We start from the raw sequence: 15,562 nt of genomic DNA on the forward strand, positions 1-15,562 counted from the left end.
TACACCAGCAAGAACACCAACCGTGCAAGGAACACCAGTACCATGAAACAGGACACAGACTTAGAACACTGAAGACACCAACACTGCCAAGAGAGCACCAAGAACAAGACCCTACAATACCTAGAGTACTACAAGAGAAATGAGCACATGATCAAGGAGTCTTCAAGGAAAACTAAGTAGCTTCATGGACATGAAAATACAAGTTTCTAAAGTTAAGAGAATCTCATTGGATAGGCTGAAGAGCACAGCAGACAAAATGAAAGAATGTATTATGAGCTGAAATTTGGGCTAGGAATCCTTCCAAAACAGTAAGAAGGGAGGAGGGGATTAAAAAAAAGAAACAGAAGAACAGAACAAAAGACATTTGAGGCAGAGGTTCCAATCTATTCATTTAATAGGAGCTTTGTCAAGGAGAAAAAGGAGAAGCAGCAATACCTGAAGAAATGGTAACTGAGAATGTCCCAGAACTAAAGGTGAGTGTTCAGACTGAGAGCATCTGATTAGCATCAAGTCAGGTCAATCAAAAAAAAAAACAAACTGATAAATACTCAAGTGATTATTTCAGAATATGAAAGGTAGAAACAAATAGTCCAACATGCTTTCAGAGATGAAAATCCCTTATAGAGGAGCACAAAGAACAGCGTCACCATGCTCACGAGTCACAATGAGATGATGATAAGGCAGCAGCTTTAATGTGGTCTGGGGGGAGCCTGTAACCTGGATTCTTCATCCAGCAAACCACCACCCAAGACTTCACCTGCAGTCAGTAACACAGACCAGATGTGCCCTCCCACCTTCAATAAGGAAAGACTGGACAAAGTATATGAAACGATGATTTTCAACCACGGGCAAATAGGCAGCACAAGACAGTGATCCTTGGGAGGAACAAGTGAGGTAAGCTCAGTCACTGCCCATTTCTAGGCTGCAGCACAGGGAGAGGGGGTCCCTGAGCCAAGGAAAGGGCAGTCAGAGTGTGGGAGGTGGAGGAGCACTAACATCTGCAGGAAGAGAGTGCTGGAAGCTGCAGAGGTTTCCTCTGAGTGACAATTAGCCTGACCTCACCAAATCCTGGGTCAGGAAGAGACCCTGGAGAAGGAATAGGCTACCCACTGCAGTGTTCCTGGGCTTCCCTGGTGGCTCAGATGGTAAAGAATTGGCCTGCAATGCAGGAGACCTGGGTTCGACCCCTGGGTTGGGAAGATCCCTGGAGGATGGCATGGCAACCCACTCCAGTATTCTTGTCTGGAGAATCCCCATGGACAGGGGAGCCTGGAGGGCTACAGTCCATGGGGTCGCAAAGAGTTGGACACAAATGAGCGACTGAGCAAAACACCAATTCCTCAGGCTCACTGAGGGCTGGGAACACGCCATGCTTCTAACAGCCAGATTGGAAAGGTCTTCAAGTCAACAGAGTATTGGAGGACACCAACATAGTATCATAGCACTAGGGCACTGCCTCAGTGGTGCAGCCAAGTGAGTCCTAGATCAATGGCTGTGCTCCACCTGCCCAGCAAAGCTTAGAGGCAAGCCCTGAAAGACTCAAACTACCTTTAACTAACAACACTGCACCCCAGGGTAAAGTCTCCACACAGTTAAATACAAAAAATCCAAGATAAAATACACAGTGCCTGGCATCCAACCACAAACTACCAGGTGGGTAAAGAAGCAGGAAAAGATGACCAAAATGAGAAGAAAAATAGCCAACAGACTCAGAAATGACAAAGAGGGAAGAATTGGTAGACAAGGTGATTAAGAAGGCTATAATAATTACATTCCACATGTTCAAGAAAGGAGAGAAAAGCGTTAAGTATTATATAGACAGACATGGAAAGTATAAAAATGACCCAAATAAACTTTAAGAGAAAAAAAAAGTATCTTAAAAATACATGTCTGGATGGGGTTAAAAGGAGAGCAGATTGCAAAAAGCAAACAAAAAGACTAGTGAACATGAAGATTTAGCAACAGAAGCTACCCAAAATGAAACATTGGAAAAGGACCAAAAAGAGATGAACAGAGCATCAGTGAGCTGACGTATAGGTGCTGAACACCCAGAGGAAAAAGAAGAGGAGAACAAAAAAAATTTTTGAAGAAATAATGGCTGAATTTTTCCAAGCTACATCACAATCAAGTCACTTTCAGTGATAAAGAGGAAATGTTAAAAGCCATTAAAGGAAAAGATACATCAAACACTGAGGAAAACGTAAGAACGCCAGCAGACTTCTGGTCAGAACAGGACTGCCAGGATGTAAGTGGAGAAACATTTTAAAGAATGGACAGAGAAAGAACTCTCAATGCAGAATACTATTTTCAGAAAAAATATTTTTCAAAAAAGAAGGCAAAATGTTTTTTCAGACATATAAATGCTAAGCAAATTCAACAGTAGACCACTACTACAAATTAACATTTAAGTGTGAAGACAAAATAAGTACATTTCCAACAAATCTTGGACAATTTCTCTCTGAAAGGTTCCAAGAGTCATCTCCATCATGAAGACAATAAACTCAGGGGAGGACAGTAGATGTAAGAAACAGCTCTGAGGTGAGAAATGTGTACATCTTGCTAAGTCTAATAATTGTTTGAAAATATTTCTAATTAATATCTGTAACTAAAATTCCAGATGCTGTTAACATGGGAAAAACAGGGCAAGGGAAAATAAAGCAGGTTCTCTTCTGTCCACAGAAAGGATACATATACATATTAATTCCAGATACTAGAAAAACAAGCTGATGGGTGTTAAAAATATAAAGGGGGTAATCATTAAAAAATTTACTATTTTTCAATAATATTATTTCAAAGAAAAAATATCCTAAATTGGAATAATTATATTAACTCGTAATGATGTTACTTATCAACTTATAGTAGATGTAACTATAAAAAAACATTTAACTATACAATTGACCTATTTCCTACATAAGTGTGCTGCTTCACGGGGTGCTGAGCTGACAGAAAAAATCACCATTTGTTCTGTGGAGAAAAGGTGAAAAGGCAGTGTGCCACAATTGTGAATATGTGCGTATCAAAACCAACATCTACTAAAACGATCATTTAAAAACTGTTAGTATTTTCTTGAATACATGACTTATTCAGTTACCTGACTGAATAATTAGAGGCTTTAAAATACATTTGGTCCTAATTTGCTTTTGAGTAAATGCATAGTTACATGTATATCTATCCAAATGTTTGTTTCTCATTTTTCTTCTACAATTCTTTGCTAAAGGATTTAAAACAAAAAGCATCTAGGGCCAAAAAAAGCAATGTAAGAACTTATTTAACCTAAATATCTGGGTTGCTATACCTACTCTGACTCTTTTAAAAGGAAGAATGCAACTATGAACTTTCAATTAACTAAGGCAACAACAGAACTTCACACTTGGCATAAAAGAAATTGCACAAAGAGAGGTTTAACACCCTGCAAATGTTCAGAGGTAGTGTTTGAAAAGGATGGTGACTCTTGTCATTTATACCTACCTTGTTTCAGTTCTTCACTCTAAATACTATGTTCAAAAATCTCAAAAACAAAATCCTACCATATGCCCCTCGGCCCGAGCTTTGTTCTGCTTTGCTTCCCGTCTTCGCTGTAGAAACTCTTCTACTTGTTTTGCTCTTTCCATAGCTGGCTGCCCCTTCTGCCTGAGGAATTTGGACAAACAGCAAAACTAAAAATTCTGAACATCAAATATTACAAAAAGTTTAAAATTACACGGAAATATTTTCTTTAGAAATATCTGCAAAATATGAAGGCTGATATGAAGTCAAGTCTTCCTATTTAATGCATCAATAGCTACACACATATCAGTTATCAACTACCTAAATCAGTCACTATTATTTTAAAAAGGGGCAAAATCTACGCTACTATACCAAATCTTAACAAGTCTTCTTTTGTGTTTATTTAATCTATGCTACTTATAGACACATAAAATTATTTCAGACCATACTTATAGAAGACTCTCCATAGTTTCCAAGTAGTTAAGCTTATTTCAAAACTCTGCATCAAATATATTGATCAGTAGAAAAGTAAGATTAAAGCTGCAAAGTAGCAACTTCAAAGGTCATCAAAAATAATGAAAAGTTTGTGTGAATTTTAAAAATTAGGGTAAAAAGTGAAATCTGAATTCCTTGTATGTCATAACTATTAAAAAGTAAAATGGACAGATTGGGGGAAAATCTAAAAGCACATTTATTTGTTTCAATCTTTTCTGATTATGTTTCTGTAACTTTCTCTGACAGCTACAAAAGAATGTAAACATGTTGGGCTTAGACAACAATGAAAGAATATCAGTAACATTTCAAGGTACCAAGAATAATCAAAATCACAAAAGTACCCCAACCCTCAGTTAGGGGTTGGGGGTTGGGAGTTAGTGTTAAATGGGGACAGACTTTCAGTTTAGGAAGGTAAAAATTAGGGAGATGGATGATGGTGAGAGTTGAACAACATGAAAGTACTTAGTGACACAGAACTGTACAGTTAAATATGGTTAAAACAGTATGTTTTATGGGGCTTCCCTGATGGCTCAGTGGTAAAGAACGTGCCTGCAATGCAGGAGACACAGGAGATGCGGGTTTGATCCCTGGGTCAGGAAGATTCCCCAAGAGAAGGAAATAATAACTCACTCCAGTATTCTTGCCTGGAAAATCTCATGGACAGAGGAGTCTGGCAGGTTATAGTCCCTGGGGTCACAAAGAGTCAGAGACAACTGAACATGCACGCACACATATGGAACTTTCCAAGTATTTCCTTGTATTTTCCAAGTCACATTTTGAACATCTAATACATACTATGCCTGTTACCGTGTGCTAAGCAAGAAACATACAAAAATAAATAAAACCAACTCCCCGTAAACAAAGAACTCACTGCACAGCATCAACTGCAGTAATTTGTAAGTAAGGAAGAAAGATCAGGGAGTTATTAGCTATGCATCTTGGATATTGGCTATGAAAGTGCACCAACTTCCTATAGTGTAGGACCATGTGTCTAGGACCATAATTATGTTCAGAAAAATACATGAAATAATGCCTTCTCTCTTCCAATAAACATTTCTGATTTTCATACCCCAGTCATTTCTTTTATATGTTAACAATTACAATTGACCATTGACCACCACAAGTTTGAACCACGTGGGTCCACTTATTATGGGTATTTTGCAGTAGTAAATACTACAGGACTAGTGGCATCCTGTGGTTGGATGGCAATCACCAACTCAATGCACATGAGTTTGAGCAAACTCTGGGAGATAGTAAAGGATTGGGAAGCCTGGGGTTGCAAAGAGTCCAACACGACTGAGCAACTAAATAATATGTCCATAGTTGGTTGAATCCACAGATGCAGGGGAACCTCAGAATGGAGGGATGACTATAAGTATAAGCAGATTAACTCCTGTATTGCTCAAGGGTCAACTGTGCTGAGATATATAAAAATTTGAAATGTGAAATTAAGCTGTAAAAATTTTAAATGACTCACCATAAAGCTATGGACGATAATGGCCTAAGATTCACTTAACTTACGTAGTGCTTAAAACAGATTCTTGTAAAATTTCACCACCGGAATCTTCTAGGACTAGATGATCTCTATACCTCATTAAGAGCCTTTCCTGGTTACTAATATTGCATTCTGAAACTTGAGCAAATTCTCTGATGAACTCTAGGAGTTTTTTGGTAGTGTTTTTAGGACTTTCTATGTATAAGACCATATCATCCATAAACATTGACAGCTTTGGTGCTCTTCCAATTTGGATTCCTTTTATTTCTTTTTCTTCTCTGATTGCTATGGCTAGGACAATGTCCTTCATATATATAGGCAAGGCTGTTACAGCCCCGTTTATATAAGACTGGCCTAAAGAGGGCAGATAAACTTTCAAAGAGTATGACACACAGACATGTCACCTGAAACTGTGTCTACTGATAAGGCTCTTATGAGGAGTCCTGGATGCTTACACAACTGCATACAATTAGACAGAATCTCTGCTTTGTATCCTGATGGAACTGACTTCATCTTTTACCCTTTACATAAGTAAAACACTGATAACATTTTTATGCTTGATTTCCCATCCTAAGATAGTATGTCCACTGTCAGTGTGGGCCTTCAACTGACATACAATAATTTATATTCACTGACTGATCTGATTCACTAAATCAAATAATTCAAATACTTTAGCAGAAACAAATTATTTTAATAAGAACATGACCACACACATAACAGCTTTGATTAAAAGAATGTTCACACCATTTATATATATATAGATCTATTTTATTTACTTATGTAATCTATTTAAGTTCTGCTTTATTGAATGGCTTTTCCTAAACTAGTTTAAATGATCAAGTACACATAATCCACTGCTTTTAATCACACACTTAAAACCTGTAGTGATTTTTGCTTACTATTATTTCTTTTTTATTCTCATTTATCACTGAGTATCAACTATTACCAATAATGTATCTGTATCTGAAGATACAAAATGTATAAAATGGAATTCCAGGAATGCAGGGTGTGTCCAACATATAAAAATCTATCAAAGGAATTTTGTTGTTTTCAGTCACTCAGTTGTGTCCAGCTCTTTGCAATCCCACAGACTACAGCAGCCCAGGCTTCCCTGTCCACCACCAACTCCCAGAGCTTGCTCAAACTCATGTCCATTGAGTTGGTAATGCCATCCAACCACCTCATCCTCTGTCGTCCCCTTCTCCTCCTGCCTTCAATCTTTCCCAGCATCAGGTTTTTTTCTAATGAGTCAGCTCTTTGCATCAGGAGGCCAAAGTACCGGAGCTTCAGATTCAGCATCAGTCTTTCCAATGAATATTCAGGACTGATTTCCTTTAGGATTGACTGATTTGATCTCCATGCAATTCAAAGGACTGTCAAGAGTCTTCTCCGACACCACAATTCAAAAGCATCAATTCTTTAGTGCTTGGCCTTCTTAACACTCCAAATCTTATATCCATATATGACCACTGGAAAAACCATAGATTTGATCAGATGGACCTTTGTCAGAAAAGTAATGTCTCTGATTTTTAATAAGCTGTCTAGGTTGGTCATAGCTTTTCTTCTAAGGAGCATACATTTTTAAATTTCATGGCTGCAGTCACCATCTGCAGTGATTTTGGAGCCCAAGAAAATAAAGTCTGTCACTGTTTCCATTGTTCCCCCATCTATTTGCAATAAAGTGATGGGATTGGATGCCATGATCTTAGTTTTCTGAATGTTGAGTTTTAAGCCAGCGTCTTCATTCTCCTCTTTCACCTTCATCAAGAGGCTCTTTAATTCCTCTTCACTTTCTGCCATAAGGGTGGTGTCATCTGCATATTTGAGGTTATTGATATTCCTCTCAGCTATCTTGATCCTAGCCTGTGCTTCAACTAGCCCAGCATTTCGCATGATGTACTCTATATATATGTTAAATAAGCAGGGTGACAATACACAGCCTTGATGTACTCCTTTGCCAATTTTGAACCTGTCCATTGTTCCACGTCTGGTTCTAACTGCTGCTTCTTGACCTGCACACAGGTTCTCAGGAGGCAGGTAAGGTGGTCTGGTATTCCCAACTCTTTAAGAATTTTCCACAGTTTATTGTGATCCACACAGTCAAAGGCTTTGGCACAGTCAATGAAGTAGATGTTTTTCTGGAATTCTCTTGCTTTTATTATGATCCAATGGATGTTGGCAATTTGATCTCTGGTTCCTCTGCCTTTTCTAAATCCAGCTTGAACATGTGGAAATTCTTGATTCATGTACTGTTAAAGCCTTGCTTAGAGAATTTTCAGCATTACCTTGCTAGTGTGTAAAGTGAGTGCAATTCTGTAGTAATTTGACTATTCTTTGGCATTGCCTTTGGGATTGGAATGAAAATTGACCTTTTCCAGTCCTGTGGCCACTGCTGAGTTTCCATATTTGCTGGCATATTGAGTGTAGCACTTTCATAGCATCATCTTTTAGGATTTGAAATAGCTCAACTGGAATTCCATCACCTCCACTAGTGTTGTTCGTAGTGATGTTTCCTAAGACCTACTTGACTTCGCCTTCCAGGATGTCTGGCTCTAGGTGAGTGATCACACCATCGTGGTTATCTGGGTCATGAAGATCTTTTTTGTATAGTTCTTCTGTGTATTCTTGCCACCTCTTCTTAATATCTTCTGCTTCTGTTAGGTCCATACCATTTCTGTACTTTATTGTGTCCATCTCTGCATGAAATGTCCCCTTGGTATCTCTAATTTTCTTGCAGATATCTCCAGTCTTTCCCATTCTATTGTTTTCCTCTATTTCTTTGCATTGATCACTGAGGAAGGCTTTCTTATTTCTCCTTGCTATTCTTTGGAACTCTACATCCAGATGGATATATCTTGCCTTTTCTCCTTTACCTCTCACTTCTTTTTTCTTCTCTGCTATTTGTAAGGCCTCCTCAGACAACCATTTTGCTTTTTTGCATTTCTTTCTCATGGGGATGGTTTTGATCACTGCCTCATGTATAGTGTTACAAACTGCCGTCCACAGTTCTTCAGGCACTCTTATCAGATTTAATCCCTTGACTCTATTTGTCACTTCCACTGTATGACTTTAACAGATCAGATTTTGGTCATACCTCAATGGCCTAGTGGTTTTCCCTACGTTCTTCAATTTAAGTCTGAATTTTGCAATAAGGAGTTCATGATCTGAGCCACAGTCAGCTCCTGGTCTTGTTTTTGCTGACTGTATAGTAATATACCTTATTAACAGAGGACAAAACTAGTTTATAATTGATTCTATGATTCCTTATAATATTTAGAAATCTATACTGTCTTCATTTTCACACACATTTCCATTTACTACTTAATATATACCAAAAAGAAGAATTCATACTCATATTCTTATCCCCCACTGATGTAGTAAAACAGTACTGAACTGTGAACACAAATTATATATGTGTACAAGATTCCGAAGGATAGAGGGAAAAAATCAATGAGCTTCTTTACAGTCATTCTGTTCATTAAACATTATTAAGAATTTACATGTGCATATTCTATTTTAGACAAAGTAAACAGACTATATCTCTTGAGCTCCAAAATTATTAACACTTATAATTAGTAGAACACTAATCTAGATTAAGAGTAAAGGAATGATTAACATAAATATTGTATAAGCCACAAATACATAGTAAAAAATTAGGAATTTGGAAAGTGAAATACAGACATTAAAAGGCTAAAAAGAAATAAACTCCTTTTTATCCTGACAAGAAAAAAAGGAGTAACTTATTTTCCATCTTATTATAAATGCATGCATAAGTGGGTCTGGGTAAAGTACCTCATATCTATGACTCAAAACCTTTACTGATACAGGAAATTTAAAATTTTTGAAGGATGATTCAAAATTATTTCAAGAGGTGAAAACATGAAAATAGGCAGCAATCTAGGTAACAGAAATAGTCTGAGTAATGAAAAATGAGTCAATATGGTATAGAAGAGTTGGGGTGGTTCAGGGTTAATGAAATGAAAAAAGGATGCTGAGGGTGTATTCATTAAGCTTCCTCCTCTGTTTAGGGCCATAATGTCTATCAGAGGAAGCAGAATTGTCAGCTTTACTCAAATAAAGCTATACAGAGAAAAGGGCTTGGGAAAGTAAAAGCTCAGTAAAGTACATATGTTACTTTACTCAAAATAAAAAACAATGGCACTCAAAATAAAAAAAACAAAACAGGCACTCAAAGCTTTCAGAAGATGATCTCACATGATTGAGGTTCTAATTGTAAAAGCTAATTGAACCTAAGTTCACCAGTTGTAACAAAATACCACTCTGGTGGGAGAAGCTGACAAGGGTAAAGGGACAGCACATGGGAACCTCTGCACCACCCTCAGTTTTTTTTTTTTTTTTTTAAACTTTACAATATTGTATTGGTTTTGCCAAATATCGAAATGAATCTGCCACAGGTATACATGTGTTCCCAATCCTGAACCCTCCTCCCTCCTCCCTCCCCATACCATCCCTCTGGGTCGTCCCAGTGCACCAGCCCCAAGCATCCAGTATCGTGCATCGAACCTGGACTGGTGACTCATTTCATATATGATATTATACATGTTTCAATGCCATTCTCCCAAATCATCCCACCCTCTCCCTCTCCCACAGAGTCCAAAAGACTGTTCTATACATCAGTGTCTCTTTTGCTGTCTCATATACAGGATTATTGTTACCATCTTTCTAAATTCCATATATATGTGTTAGTATACTGTATTGGTGTTTTTCTTTCTGGCTTACTTCACTCTGTATAATAGGCTCCAGTTTCATCCACCCCTTAGAACTGATTCAAATGTATTCTTTTTAATGGCTGAGTAATACTCCATTGTGTATATGTACCACAGCTTTCTTATCCATTCATCTGCTGATGGGCATCTAGGTTGCTTCCATGTCCTGGCTATTATAAACAGTGCTGCGATGAACATTGGGGTACATGTGTCTCTTTCAACTCTGGTTTCCTCAGTGTGTATGCCCAGCAGTGGGATTGCTGGGTCATAAGGCAGTTCTATTTCCAGTTTTTTAAGGAATCTCCACACTGTTCTCCATAGTGGCTGTACTAGTTTGCATTCCCACCAACAGTGTAAGAGGGTTCCCTTTTCTCCACACCCTCTCCAGCATTTATTGCTTGTAGACTTTTGGATCGCAGCCATTCTGACTGGCGTGAAATGGTACCTCATAGTGGTTTTGATTTGCATTTCTCTGGTAATGAGTGATGTTGAGCATCTTTTCATGTGTTTGTTAGCCATCTGTATGTCGTCTTTGGAGAAATGTCTATTTAGTTCTTTGGCCCATTTTTTGATTGGGTCATTTATTTTTCTGGAATTGAGCTGTAGGAGTTGCTTGTATATTTTTGAGATTAGTTGTTTGTCTCTTGCTTCATTTGCTATTATTTTCTCCCATTCCGAAGGCTGTCTTTTCACCTTGCTAATAGTTTCCTTTGTTGTGCAGGAGCTTTTAAGTTTAATTAGGTCCCATTTGTTTATTTTTGCTTTTATTTCCAATATTCTGGGAGGTGGGTCATAGAGGATCCTGCTGTGATGTATGTCGGAGTTTTGCCTATGTTCTCCTCTAGGAGTTTTGTAGTTTCTGGTCTTACATTTAGATCTTTAATCCATTTTGAGTTTATTTTTGTGTATGGTGTTAGAAAGTGTTCTAGTTTCATTCTTTTACAAGTGGTTGACCAGTTTTCCCAGCACAAAAATATGGAATGCTTCATGAATTTGCATGTCATCCTTGAGCAGGGGCCATGCTAATCTTCTCTGTATCGTTCCAATTTTAGTATATGTGTTGCCGAAGTGAGTACCACCCTCAGTTTTGTTGTGAAACTAAAATTGCTGTAAAAATTAAAGTCTAAAGCTAATGTAGGAGGTGTGTTATTAAGACAAGGATATAAGCAAAGTTAGACTAGCCAAAGTAACTGATAAAAAGAGAAGAAAAATAACATGTAAAGAAGGAAGAAACAAATATAGGCTATCAAAAATATGAGAAAGATAATATGAATGAATCTTAGAGGACTACAGATTTCAGTTTGCTGATTCAGTTTGGTCAGGGAAAAGAACTGACCAGGTAGGCCAATGACATACAAATTATAAAAATGGAAGTGAGGACAGTGTGGAGAAAATGCTCTGTAATGTCAATGATACAACAAAGTTCAAGCCAAAAGAATCATAATATTTGAACTGGAGGAGTCATACAACATATTTACTATTTATCTCACTTCATGTCTTCTGGAAATATGATAATTATATCCTGTGAGTATTTTTTCTATGTCCTCCTTAAAAATGAAAACTTTCAAGAAGACGTGCTTCTAAAACGTTTTAAGTTTGGACAACATCAAAATATTAACCAGCATTCTCTGAATATAATTCCTTAACCAATGACTAATATACCTGACAACCTTTATTTATATTTCTTCACCTTACATTGTCTACATTGAGACGCCCGGGCAACCGTATCCTTGTTGTTGTTCAGTCGTTTAGTCATGTCCAGCTCTTTGCAACCCCACGGACCGCAGCACACCAGGCTTCCCTGTGCTTCACCATCTCCCGGTGCCTCCTCAAACTCATGTCCATTGAGTTGGTGATGCCATCCAACCATCTTATCCTCTATTGTCCCCTTCTCCTCCTGCCTTCAATCTTTCCCATCATCAGGGTCTTTTCCACTGAGTCGGCTCTTCGCATCAGGTGGCCAAAGTATTGGAGCTTCAGCATCAGTCCTTTCAAAGAATATTCAGAATTGATTTCCTTTAGGATTGAATGGTTTGATCTCCTTGCAGTCCAAGGCATTCTCAAGAGTCTTCTCCAACACCACAGTTCAAAAGCATCAATTCTTCATCACTCAGCCTTCCTTATGGTTCAACTCTCATATCCATACACGACTACTGGAAAAACCACAGCTTTGACTAGATGGACCTTTGTCGGCAAAGTAATGTCTCTGCTTTTTAATATGCTATCTAGGTTAGTCAAAGCTTTTCTTTAAAGGGACAAGCATCTTTTAATTTCATGGCTGCATGAAATTAAAAGATGTATCCTAATGAAGTTTGTATACTCTACTAGGTATCCAAGTAAAATTTTCACAATGCCTCTAGGCCAACAGAAATACCTAGCAGTTCCAGTCAATGACTAGTTAGGTCAAAGCTGCTAACACTATGCTCTACACTTTGACAGATACAGCTGTGTGTTCCTCAAAACTGAGAAATATCCAAGGCACTGTGATGCTACAGGTTGCCTAGTACAGTTTGAGAACTACAGTTCCAGTCTATAAATCTAAGAAGAAATAAGGGCTGTATCTGACAGAATCTATTCTCTGTGAATTTATACTGCACTGCGGTGATGACTGTTTCCTTTTAGGATGTTTGCAGGCTCTATTTGTAGTCTTGCCTATAATCAATATGGAGAAAGCTAGTCTAATTTATAGAATCTGCCTCTTGAAAATTATATAATACTTGATGAACTCCAGTTTTTTACCAATTCTTTCATGTTCTCAGAAAAAAATAAAATGAAATTCAATGAGTATACACAAAAGTTCATTCAGTATTTGAGATCATGGATAATCATTAAAGTATCCACTATTCAGAAATTTTATGACCAACGAAATCAATAACTGTTTCACCTGTTCACTAGTAGGATCTCAAGAAGCTGAGAAGTCCCTTGAACACAACAGTATTCAAGGAGCTGAACTCTATATGGAGACACACTTAGTGTAAATTCTACCTCCTCTGCTTACTAGTGGCCTGACCACACACAAGTTTCAAATCTCTGCAGGTCCTAGTATCTTCATTTTGATTAAAAGAGTAATACGTAATTAAAAGGATGCTGTGATGAATAAATGTAACTTGATTTACAGTAAGTGTTCAATAAATAATATCTATCACCTATAAAAACAGGTTCAAAGCAATATAAGAGAATGTATACCATGTGTCTGAGTAATGCTAAGCCCACCAAAGCTGGCAAAAAGGAAATGACAGAGGATCTCCACAGCCACAAATGGTTTAAAAGCTGAAAATTAAAATAATGAAACTCAAACAAAGACTGAATGGAAGCTGTGTTTCAGCGGCAGAAGTAACTGAGATACACAGCCACTGAACACAATTTGAAACTCAAGTGTAAATATATGTAAATATTTCAAGGTTATATGGGCTGCTGCTGCTGCTGCTGCTAAGGTGCTTCAGTCGTGTCTGACTATATGGGAGCCTGATGCAAATGCAACAATCCAGTCCCTTGCTTGCCACTTGAACTGTGAAGAATCAACAAATGTGCTGGAAGATAAACAGTGTGAAGAAGCATAACACAACTTTCCCTATTTTCTTTTACATTATACACATGTATTTTAGGAGATTTGATTAAAATTAAAACAAAGCCATACAAATTATATACTAGAAAGACCAATAATACCCCAGGATAAAAACCTCACACAAAATCTTCATTATTATTTCATAAAAAATATGCACATGTGTAAGTCTGTAGCACTCTTTTCTCAAAAAATGTGAAGTATTTACAACTAGCTTAATACTTCAGCCTATGGTACATAATTCATAATATTAATTTATATGAACCTCAATTATTTACCTCTGCTCAATAACCTTTTAATAATCTTTTATAACTGGGAGAACCATAAAGATTTTTATCACAAAAAAATTCTCTGTAAAAATGACAAATTAAATTTTCATAAAATGATATGTTCTTCCTTTACCAGAATATTTTTATAGAAGAAAATCTAAAAAATTGAAATATGCATACTTTTTTAAAAAGGAATGGGGGAGCCTGGTGGGCTGCTGTCTATGGGGTTGCACAGAGTTGGACACGACCGAAGTGACTTAGCAGCAGCATACAAATTAAAACTTGAGTGCCACCAGATTAAATTAATTTTATGGAGAAAAAGGAAAAACCTAGCCAACAGGATCACAGTGAGTCATCAATCAGAGATGAACGTGAAGAGGAAATGACCATGAGAAAAGTGGGGTTCTAAGTGATGTGGAAAAGGAAGACTCAAAACATGCTTTGGAGTTCTGCATAGAATGCAATTCCATTTTAAATATATTCTGATTTATTTAAAGCACATAGATAAAGTTATTACAACCATACGCTGGTTCAAAGTTATCACGTTCCTTTAAATAGTATGTTCAGCCTATAACATAAATAAACTATAACATATATAAGCCATAAATTAGGCCTAAGTGAAGAGCTACATGTTTGTCACATGTAGTCAAGGGCCAAATTTGCACCGAAGAAAATGACTGTATTCAGATGGCAAAAGACAGTCTATGTATAATGGAGAAAACAGCCAGGAAGTGGTGTTATCCGGCTGTACACAACAAAAGACAAAATTATACCAAAGGGTGAATTTGTGGATCATCACACTCCAACACGTTGATACTAACTTGTTTAGACATCACCTTTAAACCTTTTTAAGTTTTCCGAGAGCATCAGCATCAGAGGGTTGGTGGTGATCTGTAGCCCTTTGGGAAATCCTAGATGTACTCCAGGTGGGATTCCTCTGTCAATAAATATACACCATGACTTCCACTACTCCCTCTAAAGCAAAGCACAGTGACTTTTGCAGAACAGCCATACCTTTCTGGAAGCCTCTGGCCATGTATTTCTCCTTTCCATTTAGCTTCATTATCTTCTGCTCTTTGTTGCTGCATTTGATCAAAAATAGCGTGATAATGTTCATACTGTCCTCGAGAGGAAAAAGATGATGGAGCCATGGCCCCTCCACTGCCCAACAAGGGAGCCTAGGAATCAAACAAAAAGCTCTCACATGCTTATCTCACAAGACCTCAAAGGTCTCTACTACCTTCAAAAGAAAAAAGTGAACCTCAACACTTGCGTCTTACAAAGCAAATTATCTAATTTAACATACTAATAAACACAGAGCCTAGAGAAAAATGTTTTCCTATTATAACCATTAACAATCAAAAGTAGTATACCTTGTTACTAACAGTAAAGCATAATTCAATATAACAAAAACATAAAATATCACTAAATGTATGTAACTGTGGGGGAAAAAAACTGGTCTTAACAAGTTTTCCAACAAGTTTCTTATATATTTTATGTGATCCCATCCTATTAAGTTTAAATATGT

The 15,562-nt window shown here is 37.3% G+C and overlaps 1 protein-coding gene and 1 non-coding gene across 5 annotated transcripts in view; both read right to left on the reverse strand.

The window, feature by feature from the left end:
* The window catches only part of NEK1 (NIMA related kinase 1), a 133,845-nt gene that overhangs the window by 70,379 nt on the left and 47,904 nt on the right, over nucleotides 1-15,562 (reverse strand). For all 4 annotated transcript variants that reach the window (XM_027548929.1, XM_027548930.1, XM_027548931.1 and 1 more), the window contains 2 exons: nucleotides 15,049-15,212; nucleotides 3,528-3,630 (listed from right to left, as the gene is read on the reverse strand). In XM_027548929.1, the coding sequence (XP_027404730.1) occupies nucleotides 3,528-3,630; nucleotides 15,049-15,212 (267 nt within the window). The remainder of the gene's footprint in view (nucleotides 1-3,527; nucleotides 3,631-15,048; nucleotides 15,213-15,562) is intronic.
* On the reverse strand, nucleotides 11,173-11,282 carry LOC113897992. The gene has a single exon (XR_003512492.1). It is a non-coding gene; the product is annotated as a U6 spliceosomal RNA (small nuclear RNA).

The sequence above is a fragment of the Bos indicus x Bos taurus genome, chromosome 8 (genome assembly GCF_003369695.1).
Source record: "Bos indicus x Bos taurus breed Angus x Brahman F1 hybrid chromosome 8, Bos_hybrid_MaternalHap_v2.0, whole genome shotgun sequence".
Taxonomy (NCBI): Eukaryota; Metazoa; Chordata; class Mammalia; order Artiodactyla; family Bovidae; genus Bos; species Bos indicus x Bos taurus.